The sequence below is a fragment of the Salmo trutta genome, chromosome 1, assembly GCF_901001165.1.
Source record: "Salmo trutta chromosome 1, fSalTru1.1, whole genome shotgun sequence".
Taxonomy (NCBI): Eukaryota; Metazoa; Chordata; class Actinopteri; order Salmoniformes; family Salmonidae; genus Salmo; species Salmo trutta.
The window spans coordinates 72,646,029-72,663,577 of record NC_042957.1 but is presented as its reverse complement, the minus strand read 5'-3'; the positions used below and the strand labels follow the sequence as shown (position 1 = coordinate 72,663,577).

General features: G+C 43.2%; 1 protein-coding gene across 1 annotated transcript in view; it reads left to right on the top strand.

Annotated features, from left to right (window-relative positions):
• Positions 1–16,714, top strand: part of notum1a (notum, palmitoleoyl-protein carboxylesterase a) — a 28,501-nt gene extending 11,787 nt beyond the window's left edge. Inside the window, exons 2-10 of the mRNA XM_029774134.1 lie at positions 5,660–5,808; positions 10,033–10,093; positions 10,201–10,259; positions 10,857–10,959; positions 11,178–11,369; positions 12,186–12,283; positions 12,436–12,583; positions 13,371–13,418; positions 13,779–16,714. Of these exons, the coding sequence (XP_029629994.1) occupies positions 5,660–5,808; positions 10,033–10,093; positions 10,201–10,259; positions 10,857–10,959; positions 11,178–11,369; positions 12,186–12,283; positions 12,436–12,583; positions 13,371–13,418; positions 13,779–14,085 (1,165 nt within the window). The 3' untranslated portion in view covers positions 14,086–16,714. The remainder of the gene's footprint in view (positions 1–5,659; positions 5,809–10,032; positions 10,094–10,200; positions 10,260–10,856; positions 10,960–11,177; positions 11,370–12,185; positions 12,284–12,435; positions 12,584–13,370; positions 13,419–13,778) is intronic.
• Positions 16,715–17,549: the final 835 nt, after the last annotated feature.

The window sequence follows — 17,549 nt, the reverse complement described above, 5'->3', positions numbered from 1 at the left end:
GTGGTGAGTCTGCCCTGGTAGATGTTAGTTACTGGTGTGTCTGCCCTGGTAGATGTTAGTTAGTGGTGTGTCTGCCCTGGTAGATGTTAGTTAGTGGTGTGTCTGCCCTGGTAGATGTTAGTTAGTGGTGTGTCTGCCCTGGTAGATGTTAGTTAGTGGTGAGTCTGCCCTGGTAGATGTTAGTTAGTGGTGTGTCTGCCCTGGTAGATGTTAGTTAGTGGTGTGTCTGCCCTGGTAGATGTTAGTTAGTGGTGTGTCTGCCCTGGTAGATGTTAGTTAGTGGTGTGTCTACCATGGTAGATGTTACAGTGCAACGTGCTACTGGTAACCTCCATAGATGTTGCAGTGATAGTGTGGTCTGCCCCGTGCTACTGGTAACCTCCATAGATGTTGCAGTGATAGTGTGGTCTGCCCCGTGCTACTGGTAACCTCCATAGATGTTGCAGTGATAGTGTGGTCTGCCCCGTGCTACTGGTAACCTCCATAGATGTTGCAGTGATAGTGTGGTCTGCTCCATGCTACTGGTAACCTCCATAGATGTTGCAGTGATAGTGTGGTCTGCCCTGTACTACTGCTAACCTCCATAGATGTTGCAGTGATAGTGTGGTCTGCCCCGTACTACTGGTAACCTCCATAGAAGTTGCAGTGATAGTGTGGTCTGCTCCATGCTACTGGTAACCTCCATAGATGTTGCAGTGATAGTGTGGTCTGCCCTGTACTACTGCTAACCTCCATAGATGTTGCAGTGATAGTGTGGTCTGCCCCGTACTACTGGTAACCTCCATAGATGTTGCAGTGATAGTGTGGTCTGCTCCATGCTACTGGTAACCTCCATAGATGTTGCAGTGATAGTGTGGTCTGCTCCATGCTACTGGTACACTCCATAGATGTTGCAGTGATAGTGTGGTCTGCCCCGTGCTACTGGTAACCTCCATAGATGTTGCAGTGATAGTGTGGTCTGCTCCATGCTACTGGTAACCTCCATAGATGTTGCAGTGATAGTGTGGTCTGCTCCATGCTACTGGTACCCTCCAAATGTAGCGTAAAATTGGGTATTCTAAGCTTAATCTTAGTTTATTATGTCATGAGTTGAACATGTCATGAAAGATTATCCCTGAGGACGAGAGTGTGAGTCAGTGTCTTGGCAAACACCAAACCACTCAGCCTGCTCAACACCACACCACTCAGCCTGCTCAACACCACACCACTCAGCCTGCCAAACACCACACCACTCAGCCTGCTCAACACCACACCACTCAGCCTGCCCAACACCACACCACTCAGCCTGCCCAATACCACACCACTCAGCCTGCTCAACACCACACCACTCAGCCTGCCAAACACCACACCACTCAGCCTGCTCAACACCACACCACTCAGCCTACTCAACACCACACCACTCAGCCTGCTCAACACCACACCACTCAGCCTGCTCAACACCACACCACTCAGCCTGCCCAACACCACACCACTCAGCCTGCTCAACACCACACTACTCAGCCTGCTCAACACCACACCACTCAGCCTGCTCAACACCACACCACTCAGCCTGCCCAACACCACACCACTCAGCCTGCTCAACACCACACCACTCAGCCTGCTCAACACCACACCACTCAGCCTGCTCAACACCACACCACTTAGCCTGCCCAACACCACACCACTCAGCCTACTCTGGCAGTCCTCCCAGTGATTTGATTTGTTATTTTTATTTGATTTAACTAGGCAAGTCAGTTAAGAAGAAATTCTTATTTACAATGACGGCCTACCCCAGCCAAACCCTAACCCGGACGATGCTGGGCCAATTGTGCGCCGCCCTATGGGACTCCCAATCACGGCCGGTTGTGATACAGCCTGGAATCAAACCAGGGTCTGTAGTGACGCCTCCAGCACTGAAATGCAGTGCCTTAGACCGCTGCGCCACTCGGGAGCCCCAATGATGAGATATGCCTGGCAGCCGCCAGAGTTTCCGGTCCGAGAAGCCGACTGTCTCAGCTGCAGCCGCATCGTCGTCGGTAAAGAGGAGCGTTCAGATACCGCTGTTCCCTCTAGCTGCCTGACAAAGCTCCCTTAGAAGCTAGGCTTTAGCTCAGCAGGCTAACACGTCTGTTGCTGAAATAACAGTCTCTGAACATCGCAGAACATTGCAGAAGCAAATAGGGAATAGAATAGCATCATGCCTGCTTGTATGGCCGACGGGGTTTGAATCCAGGCCTCTTGGGTGCTACAAGTCTGTGTTAGTCCGCTGAGCTAAAGCCTTGCCATCATAGAAACATTGTGAGAATCATGCCTGCTTCTAACTGTCTTTTGTAGTGTCTGCTAGTCTGATCCTGTGAAATGGTAGAAATGTTGTTGGGTGACAGAAAGTTAAAGGGATACTTTGGGATTTTGGCAATGAGGCCCTTTATCTACTTCCCCAGAGTCCGATGAACAATTGTTTATGTCTCTGTTTCCAGTATGAAGGAATTTAAGAGGTAGATTTGCGAGCCAAGGCTAACTAACGTTAGCACTATGACTGGAAGTTCATGGGTATCTGTTAGCATGCTGTTGCATTGTATTAAAATGCCTTGGCAGAACTGTAGACTTATACAATTGCAGTGAATTGATGATTCTACACTTCACAGTTGTGAGACTATGGGGATCAATTATAGCATTGCCCTCTTGTGGGCAGAGGATGAACAGATCTCCTGAAGTGAATGACCCATGCATCCAGATTGAAAAACTCTTCAGAGTGAAAATTTGCTACACTACTGAGCTAAGCTCAGCCAAACCAAGCAGAAACTAACTGCCCATCGTAGTTGCTGGACCTGTGCAGAAAAGGAAAACCTGAAAAGAAAACATCGAACCCAGTTTCGTTCAGGTTCAGATCCATAGAATTGAATATGAAAACATTAACATTTCAGCCACATGTACATTTCAGCCACATTTACATTTCAGCCACATGAACATGTCAGCCTCATTTACATTTCAGCCACATGAACATGTCAGCCACATTAACATGTCAGCCACATTAACATGTCAGCCACATTTACATTTCAGCCACATTTACATGTCAGCCACATTAACATGTCAGCCACATTAACATGTCAGCCACATTTACATTTCAGCCACATTTACATGTCAGCCACATTAACATGTCAGCCACATTAACATGTCAGCCACATTTACATTTCAGCCACATTTACATGTCAGCCACATTAACATGTCAGCCACATTAACATGTCAGCCACATTTACATTTCAGCCACATTTACATGTCAGCCACATTAACATGTCAGCCACATTAACATGTCAGCCACATTTACATTTCAGCCACATTAACATGTCAGCCACATTTACATTTCAGCCACATTACATTTCAGCCACATTAACATGTCAGCCACATTAACATATCAGCCACATTTACATTTCAGCCACATTTACATGTCAGCCACATTAACATGTCAGCCACATGAACATGTCAGCCACATTTACATTTCAGCCACATTAACATGTCAGCCACATTAACATGTCAGCCACATTTACATTTCAGCCACATTAACATGTCAGCCACATTAACATTTCAGCCACAGTAAAATATCAGCCACATTTACATTTCAGCCACATTAACATGTCAGCCACATTTACATTTCAGCCACATTAACATGTCAGCCACATTAACATTTCAGCCACATTAACATATCAGCCACATTTACATTTCAGCCACATTTACATGTCAGCCACATTAACATGTCAGCCACATTAACATGTCAGCCACATTTACATTTCAGCCACATTAACATGTCAGCCACATTAGCATGTCAGCCACATTTACATTTCAGCCACATTAACATGTCAGCCACATTAACATGTCAGCCACAGTAACATTTCAGCCACATTAACATGTCAGCCACATGTACATTTCAGCCACATGTACATTTCAGCCACATTAACATTTCAGCCACATTTACATTTCAGCCACATTAACATGTCAGCCACATTTACATTTCAGCCACATTAACATGTCAGCCACATTTTACATTTCAGCCACATTTACATTTAGCCACATTAACATTTCAGCCACATTTACATTTCAGCCACATTAACATGTCAGCCACATTAACATTTCAGCCACATTTACATTCAGCCACATGTACATTTCAGCCACATTTACATTCAGCCACATGTACATTTCAGCCACATTTACATTCAGCCACATGTACATTTCAGCCACATTAACATTCAGCCACATTAACATTTCAGCCACATTTACATTTCAGCCACATTTACATTCAGCCACATTCACACTTCAGTTATTTAGCAGACGCTCTTATGCAGAGCGACTTACAGTAAGTTCATTCATCTTAAGATGAAGCTAGGTGAGACAACCTCCTATCACAATAATAATAAGGACAACTTTTCCTCAATAAAGCATCTATCAGCAGAATCAGTGCTAGTGAGAAGAGACAGTGTGAGTGTTAGAACCAAGAAAGACAAGGGTGTTAGTTGTTTTAATTGTTTTGGTTCAGACAATGATCTCTGTGTTTGATCTCTGTGTTCAGAAGGTGGTTCAGGTCGTGCTGTTTAATCCACTGTAGAATAGCGTTTAAGGCTCTGACTCTCCGTGACGCATCAAAGGGAGCATTCCTCTGGGTGGATGTAGTGAATATGGGTCCTGGGCAACAGAGATGTGTCTGTGTGTGTTTGTGTGTGTGTGTGTGTGTGTGTGTGTGTGTGTGTGTGTTTGCACAGACCTCACCATGGTTTTCATCCCTGGCTGCAGCAGGCTGCAGGCAGCACGTCATCTCCTCTCTGTTTTTCATTTCTGCATGGCCGGCACTGAGGGTAGTGGAGATTTTATCCAGCCTGAGATGGAGGGCCTATGTATGAGACCACTGTTAAAGAACGGTGACTTCAGCAGAGTAGTAACAGGGAATATGATGGTACTGCACTTCCTTATCACTGTTGCCAGCCACGGGCCGTTAGGGCACTGGTAACACCTAGGGTGCTTCCAAAATGTCATCTAATTTCCTATATAGTGGCCCATAGGGCTCTGACAGGCCAAAAGTAGTGCATTATAAAGGGAATAGGGTTCCATTTGGGAAGCATACTAGTCTTCCCTTTCTCAATACTGAGGGTGGAGGAACATAGATGAGCTCCTATCTGTTGTTTTATCACATGATAGGATTGTGTGTGTGTGTGTGTGTGTGTGTGTGTGTGTGTGTGTGTGTGTGTGTGTGTGTGTGTGTGTGTGTGTGTGTGTGTGTGTGTGTGTGTGTGTGTGTGTGTGTGTGTGTGTGTGTGTGTGTGTGTGTGTGTGTGTGTGTGTGTGTGTGTGTGTGTGTGTGTGTGTGTGTGTGTGTGTGTGTGTGACGTCCACACCATGGCTCTGTGTAACCAGCACTCAAACATTGTTTAGGTGAGTTCAAATCTGGGGGAAGTAGTTTTAGCTTTAGATTATTTTTGCTAACAGAGATAAAGATCTTCAAAGTAACAACATGTCTTGTATTCTTTGATTACATAATATGTACATGAAGTCATAGGTTTATTCTGTTTGGCACAGTCACTGATGCCTGGAGACGGTGAGGGCAACTTGAGTGTTTTGCGTGAGGATACACGATTCTTGTCCATGGTTTGTGAGTTTGTGTTTCTAAAATAGAATGGTTTTCTTTCTGTTCTAGGTACTACATGAAAGAGTCCCGAGGGAGCAGACGGTGGTTGATATTCTTGGAGGGCGGCTGGTACTGCTTCAACAAAGACAACTGTGACAGCCGATACGACACCATGAGGAGACTGATGAGCTCGTCCAAGTGGCCTCAAACCAAAACAGGTCAGAATCTCTGCCTACAGTACCCGCCTGTGTCTGTATGGCTGGCTGTCACAAATGAATCCTAGTCCTGAACGGTATCCTGTGAAGCAAGCTACATCTACTCGGGGTTTTGTAAAGCTAGCGAGCTCCAGTTAGCTTCACATTTCAGCTCAGGCTTCATCCGTACTACGACGGTTGATATTACTCGTCTGCCTTCCGCTAACTCTAGCAGGCTTATAGCTGCGCGTGCATGTCGCGCATGGCTAGTCGAATCAAATCAAATCAAATGTATTTATATAGCTCTTCGTATATCAGCTGAAATCTCAAAGTGCTGTACAGAAACCCAGCCTAAAACCCCAAACAGCAAGCAATGCATGTGAAAGAAGCACGGTGGCTAGGAAAAACTCCCTAGGAAAAACTTCCTAGAAAGGCCAAAAACCTAGGAAGAAACCTAGAGAGGAACCAGGCTATGAGGGGTGGCCAGTCCTCTTCTGGCTGTGCCGGGTGGATATTATAACAGAACATGGTCAAGTTGTTAAAATGTTCATAAATGACCAGCTTGGTCAAATAATAATAATCATAGTAGTTGTCGAGGGTGCAACAAGCACGTCCAGTGAACAGGTCAGGGTTCCGTAGCCGCAGGCAGAACAGTTAAAACTGGAGCAGCAGCATGGCCAGGTGGACTGGGGACAGCAAGGAGTCATCATGCCAGGTAGTCCCGAGGCATGGTCCTAGGGCTCAGGTCCTCCGAGAGAAAGAAAGAGAGAAAGAGAGAATTAGAGAGAGCATATTTAAATTCACACAGGACACCGGATAAGACAAGAGAATACTCCAGATGTAACAGACTGACCCTAGCCCCCCGACACATAAACTACTGCAGCATAAATACTGGAGGCTGAGACAGGAGGGATCAGAAGACACTGTGGCCCCATCCGATGATACCCCCGGACAGGGCCAAACAGGCAGGATATAAGAATGCCAAACTCTTCATTGAAACAATGCTGATACATCCATCCATGCCCGAGTCGGTGCCACATTTTCATTTGTACCTTACAAGTTCAGCAGGCTATTGTGTGAAATAGGCTTGTTGAAGTGTTGTCTTTATGTTTTTGCTTATCGTTAATGTCGTCTTTGGTGTGCTTCTCAATGCACAAGCACCTTATTCCCCGCTCCTATTGATAACACAATTGTATTAATTCATACAAAAGTGTTACTGTGCGTGAAGTTTAAAATGCATTTTGTCATTACTAAATGTGTAATGTGATATATTTTAACATTAAACATTTTTAAAACAAAAAAACACTTCATTAATAAAATATTTAATCAGTCATCTTCCTCAAATGAAGTGGATGAAGACGCAATCTTTGCGAGAGGGAGGGAATTTGATTTAATCAGTCCTCAACTCGTGGCTCAGTCACTTCGTTCAGGGTAAGTGGAGTTGGCCGTCGGTCAGCCTGCCATGAAGCAGGTTAGTTCTGAAGGATTGGGTGCCAAAGAAATGTACCTGGCTAAAAGGTGACCTACATTCCTATTACTGGTTATACCTAGCTGAACACAGAGTTGAACAAAGTTACCTTCGCTAAGTCCTCAAACCTGCTTCCTAGTATACCCCTCTGGACTAAGAGGCATTCTCAATGGAGATTCTCCTTTGAAAATGATTTTTAGTCTGGGACTAGGCCTAATCTGTGTCTGGGAAACAGTACCTTACTGTCAACTGAATGTTACAGAAAATATCAGACACTTATCTAGAGCAACCTACTGTATGGTAAGTGCATACACTCTTCTGTTGCTAGTGGTGTGCTCCTACCAACTGAGCCCCACCACATGTTATAGACAGAAAATGGTTGTGGGCTGTAGTGCTGTCTGTTCTGGCTCTGCACCCACACAATGAACAAATTGAGACAGTCATCTATAATGACCAGTGTTATTGAGACAGTCATCTATGTGTTAATGACCAGTGTTATTGAGACAGTCATCTATGTAGTAATGACCAGTGTTATTGAGACAGTCATCTATGAAGTAATGACCAGTGTTATTGAGACAGTCATCATAAAAGTAATGACCAGTGTTATTGAGACAGTCATCTATGTAGTAATGACCAGTGTTATTGAGAGAGTCATCTATGTGTTAATGACCAGTGTTATTGAGACAGTCATCTATGTAGTAATGACCAGTGTTATTGAGACAGTCATCTATGTAGTAATGACCAGTGTTATTGAGACAGTCATCTATGTAGTAATGACCAGTGTTATTGAGACATTCATCTATGTAGTAATGACCAGTGTTATTGAGACAGTCATCTATGTGTTAATGACCAGTGTTATTGAGACAGTCATCTATGTGTTAATGACCAGTGTTATTGAGACAGTCATCTATGTGTTAATGACCAGTGTTATTGAGACAGTCATCTATGTGTTAATGACCAGTGTTATTGAGACAGTCATCTATGAAGTAATGACCAGTGTTATTGAGACAGTCATCATAAAAGTAATGACCAGTGTTATTGAGACAGTCATCTATGTAGTAATGACCAGTGTTATTGAGACAGTCATCTATATAGTAATGACCAGTGTTATTGAGACAGTCATCTATGTGTTAATGACCAGTGTTATTGAGACAGTCATCTATGTAGTAATGACCAGTGTTATTGAGACAGTCATCTATATGTTAATGACCAGTGTTATTGAGACAGTCATCTATGTAGTAATGACCAGTGTTATTGAGACAGTCATCTATGTAGTAATGACCAGTGTTATTGAGACAGTCATCTATGTAGTAATAACTAGTGTTATTGAGACAGTCATCTATGTAGTAATGACTAGTGTTATTGAGACAGTCATCTATATAGTAATGACCAGTGTTATTGAGACAGTCATCTATGTAGTAATGACCAGTGTTATTGAGACAGTCATCTATGTAGTAATGACCAGTGTTATTGAGACAGTCATCTATGTGTTAATGACCAGTGTTATTGAGACAGTCATCTATGTAGTAATGACCAGTGTTATTGAGACAGTCATCTATGAAGTAATGACCAGTGTTATTGAGACAGTCATCTATGTGTTAATGACCAGTGTTATTGAGACATTCATCTATGTAGTAATGACCAGTGTTATTGAGACAGTCATCTATGTAGTAATGACCAGTGTTATTGAGACAGTCATCTATGTAGTAATGACCAGTGTTATTGAGACAGTCATCTATGTAGTAATGACCAGTGTTATTGAGCCAGTCATCTATGTAGTAATGACCAGTGTTATTGAGACAGTCATCTATATAGTAATGACCAGTGTTATTGAGACAGTCATCTATATAGTAATGACCAGTGTTATTGAGACAGTCATCTATGTAGTAATGACCAGTGTTATTGAGACAGTCATCTATGTGTTAATGACCAGTGTTATTGAGACAGTCATCTATGTAGTAATGACCAGTGTTATTGAGACATTCATCTATGTGTTAATGACCAGTGTTATTGAGACAGTCATCTATGTGTTAATGACCAGTGTTATTGAGACAGTCATCTATGTAGTAATGACCAGTGTTATTGAGACATTCATCTATGTGTTAATGACCAGTGTTATTGAGACAGTCATCTATGTGTTAATGACCAGTGTTATTGAGACAGTCATCTATGTAGTAATGACCAGTGTTATTGAGACATTCATCTATATAGTAATGACCAGTGTTATTGAGACAGTCATCTATGTGTTAATGACCAGTGTTATTGAGACAGTCATCTATGTAGTAATGACCAGTGTTATTGAGACAGTCATCTATGTAGTAATGACCAGTGTTATTGAGACAGTCATCTATGTAGTAATGACCAGTGTTATTGAGACAGTCATCTATGAAGTAATGACCAGTGTTATTGAGACAGTCATCTATGTGTTAATGACCAGTGTTATTGAGACATTCATCTATGTGTTAATGACCAGTGTTATTGAGACAGTCATCTATGTAGTAATGACCAGTGTTATTGAGACAGTCATCTATGTAGTAATGACCAGTGTTATTGAGACAGTCATCTATGTAGTAATGACCAGTGTTATTGAGACAGTCATAACGTACTACTGTACAGAGCTATCTGCCGCCTGCTCCTGTGAAAGGGGAAGTGCCTCTCTCTCTCAATGTGTTGTCAGGACCATCATTCATGCAGTGATTATGAGGAAGATGGGGATGTTTCTGGGTGACATGATGGTTAATGTAATATGTTCTCTATTGCCGTGTCGTTCCTCTCTTTAGGCACAGGGATTCTGTCTCCGCTCCCAGAGGAAAACCCTCACTGGTGGAACGCAAACATGGTGTAAGTTCCAGGATTTGGTGTGTGTGTGTGTGTGTGTGTGTGTGTGTCCAGTTGATCTTTATAAGGGTGTAAGAAGACCTGACATTGATGTTGTGTTTCCTTTCTAGGTTCATCCCCTACTGCTCTAGTGATGTGTGGAGTGGTGCCTCAGCCAAGACGGACCACAGTAAGACATCACTATTGGCCATACTAATGTGTGTTTGCATTTTCTAATGAGGTCAATCAACCAATCACCCAAACAATAAATCAATCAATCAGCCAATACATCAAACAACCGATCACCCAACCAATCAACCACCCAATCAACTATTTAATCAACCAATCAATCAATCAATCAACCAAGCAACCAATAAAACAATAAAACAAGCAACCATCCAACCGAGAAATTAATCAATCAATGTATTTTTTTACCTTTATTTAATTAAGAAGAAATTCTTATTTTCAATGATGGCCTAGGAACAGTGGGTTAACTGCCTTGTTCAGGGGTAGAATGACAGATTTGTACCTTGTCAGCTCGAGGATTCGAACTTGCAACCTTTCGGTTACTAGCCCAATGCTCTAACCACTACGCTACCCTGCCGCACCAATCAATCAATTAACTTAAAACATATTTTCCTAGAGGGAAATTGGTTAGTTCATTGAGTTATCCATGATAGACATAGGATAGGTAGGCATGTTGTGTGCATTGTGTTGGTCACTCATTCACTGAATGTATTGTGTTGGTGACTGACTGTCTGTCTGCCTGCGTGCCGTCTGTGTGCAGGTGGCTACGCCTTCATGGGGTCTCTGATCATTCAGGAGGTGGTGAAGGATCTGCTGACCAAGGGGCTTGACAACGCCAAGGTTCTACTACTGGCTGGCAGCAGGTGGGTGGGGCCACATGTTGGTGTGGGTGTGTCTGTGTGTTAACGTAATGTAAATATGTTTAATGAACTGGAACTGTGTGTCACTAGAGATTAGAGTAAGTGAGTGTGTGTGTCTGTTTGTACCTGTGTGTGTTTGTATCGATGCCTGTGTGTGTGTGTGTATCCATGCCTGTGTGTGTGTGTGTTATCTATCTGTGTGTCTCTTCTCTACCCCACAGTGCGGGGGGGACAGGGGTCCTGCTGAACGTGGACCCTGTGGCTGAGCTGCTGGAGGGGCTGGGGCACCCTGGGATCCAGGTGAGAGGTCTGGCTGACTCGGGCTGGTTCCTGGACAACAAGCAGTACCGATCTACTGACTGTCACGACACCATCAGCTGTGCCCCCACGGAGGCCATCAAGAGAGGCATCAAGTAAGAGAGCACTCCACCACTATAGCTGCAGCCTCTGGGACCATATTGTGCTGATATAGGATCAGTTTTCCGACATTTAGATCATATTCAAGAAGATCATATGGACAGGGGGGACTGATCCTAGATCAGCACTTCTATTCTGAGCTGCTTTCTGAGTGATTCGGGCCAGAGTGTTTCTCATGGCCCAGTGGCCCGACCAGGATAAGCTATAGGCCCTAGTTGTACTGTAATGTGTTGCTTCATTGTTAAATGGATTGAAAATATTGATCCCCCTCACCTTAGGCTGCGTTTACACAGACAGCCCGATAATTGGGATGCTTGTGTAAACGCAGCCTTAGAGATCTGATCTGATTGGGATGCTTGTGTAAACACAGCCTTAGAGATCTGATCGGATTAGGATGCTTGTATAAACGCAGCCTTAGAGATCTGATCGGGATGCTTGTGTAAACAGAGCCTTAGAGATCTGATCTGATTGGGATGTTTGTGTAAACGCAGCCTTAGAGATCTGATCTGATTGGGATGCTTGTGTAAACGCAGCCTTAGAGATCTGATCTGATTGGGATGCTTGTGTAAACACAGCCTTAGAGATCTGATCTGATTAGGATGCTTGTGTAAACGCAGCCTTAGAGATCTGATCGGGATGCTTGTGTGAACGCAGCCTTAGAGATCTGATCTGATTGGGATGTTTGTATAAACACAGCCTTAGGGATTTGATCTGATCGGGCTTCTTGTGTAAACGCAGCCTTAGTAGCCTATTCTTCAGGTCCTAGACGAACTGACACTGTAAGATGTTGACCTCTGACCTCTTGTCACCAGGTACTGGGGCAGCGTGGTGCCAGAGAGGTGTAGACAGGCCCACCTGGGGGAGGAGTGGAACTGTTTCTTTGGCTACAGAGTGTTCCCCTCCATAAAGAGTGAGTGCTAGCAAAGGTTAAGGAATTCATTTGTGAATTTGCACAGATATCTGTGTATGTCTCTGTGTGTCAGTGAGTTCATTATGGACAGCCTGTGCGTGCGTTTGTGTGTGTGTTCACTTGTGCATACATTACAACCTCCCTCCACGCAGGCCCAGTGTTTGTGGTCCAGTGGTTGTTTGACGAGGCCCAGCTGACCGTCGACAACATCCATCTGACAGGTCAGCCTGTCCAGGAGGGGCAGTGGCGGTACATCCAGAACCTAGGCATCGAGCTGAGGAACACGCTCAAAGATGTCCCGTAAGCACCCGCAAACTTACAGTAACTCTTACAGAAAATTTAGAGTTACTCTTACAGCAAACTCACAGTAACTCATACAGCAAACTTACAGTAACTCATACAGCAAACTTACAGTAACTCATACAGCAAACCTGCATGAACTCTTACAGCAAACTTACAGTTACTCTTACAGAAAATGTAGAGTTACTCTTACAGCAAACTTACAGTAACTCATACAGCAAACTCACAGTAACTCATACAGCAAACCTGCATGAACTCTTACAGCAAACTTACAGTTACTCTTACAGAAAATGTACAGTTACTCTTACAGCAAACCTGCATGAACTCTTACAGCAAACTTACAGTTACTCTTACAGCAAACTTACAGTAACTCATACAGCAAACTCACAGTAACTCATACAGCAAACCTGCATGAACTCTTACAGCAAACTTACAGTTACTCTTACAGAAAATGTACAGTTACTCTTACAGCAAACCTGCATGAACTCTTACAGCAAACTTACAGTTACTCTTACAGCAAACTTACAGTAACTCATACAGCAAACTTACAGTAACTCATACAGCAAACTTACAGTAACTCATACAGCAAACTTACAGTAACTCATACAGCAAACTTACAGTGACTCATACAGCAAACCTACATGAACTCTTACAGCAAACTTACAGTAACTCTAACAGCAAACTTAAAGGAATTGTAAAGATTGACAGACAGACAGTGTGTCAAGGTTATGCTGCCAACTGTGTTCAACAAGTCTTTGCATACATTTTTTTTTGCATACATTTTCAGGGCCATGTTTGCTCCAGCTTGTCTCTCACATGAAGTCATCACAAGGAAGTAAGTATCAATCTCTCTGTCTTTCATCTTCAACCTGGGTCATGTTCAGTTGGGCACATCATATATAAAGGTTTTACAACAGGAAACTGAAATTTGTGTTGTTATTGGACACATTTATCACTTGGTTTTTCAACTTTCTTCAAACCTGTGTTCAGTAGGGCACACCATATACAAACAACATTTTGGAACAAAAAATGGAAATCTGTGTCGTTATTGGACAAATCGGTACCTCCCCCTTTCCCTGCTTTTTCCCTACTGAACACCACTCTAATTAGAGAGAGATAATTCTGTGTCAGCTAGCTGTTTATTCTGTGACTCGCTGTGATCTAACAGTGCCCTCTTGTGGCTGGTCTGTTACAGTTACTGGATCGACGTTCAGGTCAAAGGCACCTCCCTTCCCCGAGCCCTGCACTGCTGGGACCGCAGTCTCCAAGACAACAGCCGGAACAACAAGGCCCCGCCCAAGGGCTGCCCCGTCCATTTGATTGACAGCTGCCCCTGGCCACACTGCAACCCCACCTGCCCCACCATCCGGGACCAGTTCACGGGCCAGGAGATGAACGTGATCCAGTTCCTCATGCACATGGGCTTTGACGTGCAGAAGATGGCCCAGCAGCAGGGCATGGACCCCAGCAAGCTACTGGGGATGCTGAGCAGCGGGAGCTAAGGAGACAGGAGTAAAGTCTTAGTACAGTAGACTAAACCAGGGGGCTATATGGGGCCAAATCCTGACTTTGAGATCCCAGAAAAAAATCTTTTTTTTAAATACTTGTTTTAATCTCCCATTGACATCAATGTTTGGTTTAAAGGGATAGTTCACTTTTAGGGGGGGGGGTGGTTTAGCTTATTTTCAACTTGAAGTAGCCTTTTAAGCAAAATACTTGAGTTTTGTGTGGATCTCAAGGTAGGATTCGACACCAAGTCTGGTCCCCACATCTGATACCTCCAGCTCTGCTCCCCATGTTCCCTGTCCCCATCCCATTCACCTCAGCCCTAACCTCTGGCACACCTAAGGGCTACAGTCTGACCCCTAACCCCTCACCCCCAACCCACCCGACAGAGCCTCTCACAACCCAGTACTGTTAGGAGTACTGGGGCAAACACGCCACACAGACAAGGCACACCTCTCTGCTACTCTCCTTAAATTATCTTTTGGTTGTAAAAGAAAAAGAAAAATGACGAATGTAATCCAGTTTTAAGGATGCTCATTGTTTAGTTGCTATTTGCTCTGTTCGTTTTGTTTTTTTACCTTAACTTTTATCCTGTGTTGATAGTTTTTAATTGTGTCATTGTTTAAAAAAGGCAGCAATGACTTAAGGAAGTTTTTTTAAAGGAGTCTATGTAAAGTATATGAAGTAAACACAATGTTTAAGTCTGTCTAACTGTGGGTCTCTTCTACCACAGTATTTTCTCCTCAAGTCAAGAACAGGCACACACATTAACGGGGTGGAAAGCACTGGACAAGTAGTCCTTCTCTAAGGAGGCAGTGACTGCTTCCCAAATGCCACCCTATTCCCTATATAGTGCACTACTTTTGACCAGGCACTAGGGTGCCACCAGGCACTAGGGTGCCATTTGGGATGCAACAATAACATGGAATTATTCAGTGAGGTGAAACGTTCAGAATGTTACAGACAGAAATGGAACGAATAGATCAGGCACAATTCCCAATAGGAACTTGGCAGATATCACATCTACTCTACACAACACATATCTATCTGAACGTTCTGTAACCCTTGCACCCTCCTGAACAGGGTCAGTATTTACCCCCGTCTCATCTCCAAGGCAGTGGAGGGATGGGAAAAGAGTGGAAAGAGAGAAGGAGGATGAGAAAGGGAGAATGCAGCAACCCAGCTCTCACCCCTGATCATCAGCACACTGTAATAACAACAACATCAGACTGTTCTTAATGTGATGCTAGGCAACACGTTAAACAAATCACCAGCTGGCTGACAGTTTGTTACTCTATGGATTGATACAGTATCATAAAGGCATAACATCACGGCCGCAACCCGGAATTGACCAGTCAGATTGCGAGACCGGAATGAACCTTTATATAATGATCTGTAGCAGTACACGTTCCGGTTCATTTGAAAACCGCAGGAATTGTATGAGGACCAATGAGAACTTTGACACAACTACCAAAGGTACTGATTGGGTGCCACCTATTGGCAATTGGAGGAACATCATGAAAGTTCAAACAAAGGCTTCTCATGGGGCTTCCAACTAAAGAATGACGATTCAGATGGTTGTGGTAGAGAAGAGTCAATTATACAGGTAACTACAGTCCTTACCATGACACAGGTAGACATGGTTCAGATCCTAAAGGTATTGAACACAGAAACAGAATTCTAGAGGAATTCTGTTTCTATGATTGACCATAAAGTAGGATCTCATGTCCACACCGTGCCAGTCTAGAGTTCTACGGTGCTCTCCCTGATTTGTGGTGCTCAGATCGGTCTCAGTGCTGGTGGGCCTTGATTTAGCATGTCTGGCACAATGGAAACAATAGAATAGTTCCAAAAGTGTAAGCCACTCACCCTCCCCATTCTAGCACTCCTCTACGCAGGCTCAATCAAACACTCAAAGTATCTGAAAATGAAACAAAAACTGCATGAATCCAGGTTCTGTAGGTCACTCACACAGGCCCACTAATAGTCCATCTATACCACAGTGCCAATGCATGTAGTCCTCTTTACCTCTCAACAGAATCATCAGCTATCCTCCTTTTTAGTCAGCCATGACAGTTTCCATGCAGACAGTATATCATTGCATCAGACGGTGAACTACACGTTAGATGGGCTTTGTTGAACATCAAACTGTAAAATCAATGCAATTTCCATTCATATGGAGAAGAATATCACATACTGGATTATTTTTGTCTGAGTGTTTGTACAGGTTATTTTTAAGTGTTCACTATTGTAACTCCTTTTCTTTATATTTTTAATAGAAAATCACTTTTAATATAATGATAATGTTGTATGTACTGTAATGCTCAACGTTAAGTCGTATAAACTATGTTTTAAAGGACCTCTTTCAGCAGACACCAGAGAAGGAAAGGTATTATTCATTGTCATTTTGTTCTGTAACATATTTTTTAACAGAGAAAACTCAAGCTATATTGGAAATTTACATATTTATTTTGTTATGTAAATCATATTTATAAGTGCTATATTCACAGAGAAGTGATTCTTTGTAAATTGTAAATATATTGCTGTTTTTTTCTCTTTGTGTTGATTGCATGTCTTTGTATCAGACTTTAAAGAAAGGACACAATACAATTATTTCAAAAGAAACGTTTTCTTGTTGCCTTTTTGATGTCTTTGCCATTCTGCCTCAATCTACAGTACCAATAGTGGACTCCTTGACTCACACAGTACACGCACATATGTATCAGGGTAGAAACTGATAGTGTAGATAGCGTCTATTTTGAAGAAGGTTTTATTTTCCCTACCTACCTTATTTTAAGTGTCTGATAAATGATTCAAATGTAGAAACTCAACATCTTAGCAGGCTTTTATTTTGAAATGAATTTCAATTAGTTACTATACCTTGATTTTCACATCAAACTCAATCTCAAAACTCGACTCAAAATCTTTTGAAATTTAACCTGCTTCAGTGTTTCCCCAAACTGGTAATTAGTTAAAACCTCCATTTTACACACATAAAGCTCAATGCTGGTAGCTACTAGTATCTCATGTATGATCATCCCTAGGACCTGTATATAACTGCTGGCCCAAATGGCTGTCTTGGGCTCTTTCCCCTGTCATTATGTTGGGGATAAATGCCAGGCAGTCTCCCGGTGAGAGACAGAGCATGATAGAGAGAGATAGAAAAAGAGAGAGATACAAAAAGAGAGAGAGAGAGAGAAAGAGAGAGAGAAAGAGAAAGAGAGAGAATGAGAAAGAGAGAGAGAGAGAGAGAGAGAGAGTCTGACTCTAAGTAAGTTCCCTCTGTCCCAGAAACACGACTCCCCATGCTGGTGCCTGACGGGGGCGGACCTGGACATGTGGGCTCCCACCCCATTCCTCTGTGGAATATAGTCCCCTATTTATAGACCCGGCCTGGCCCATAACCCTGGGCTGGGCAGAGCAGTCATTTAAATAACTTTCCCTGGCAGCCTATGGGGCA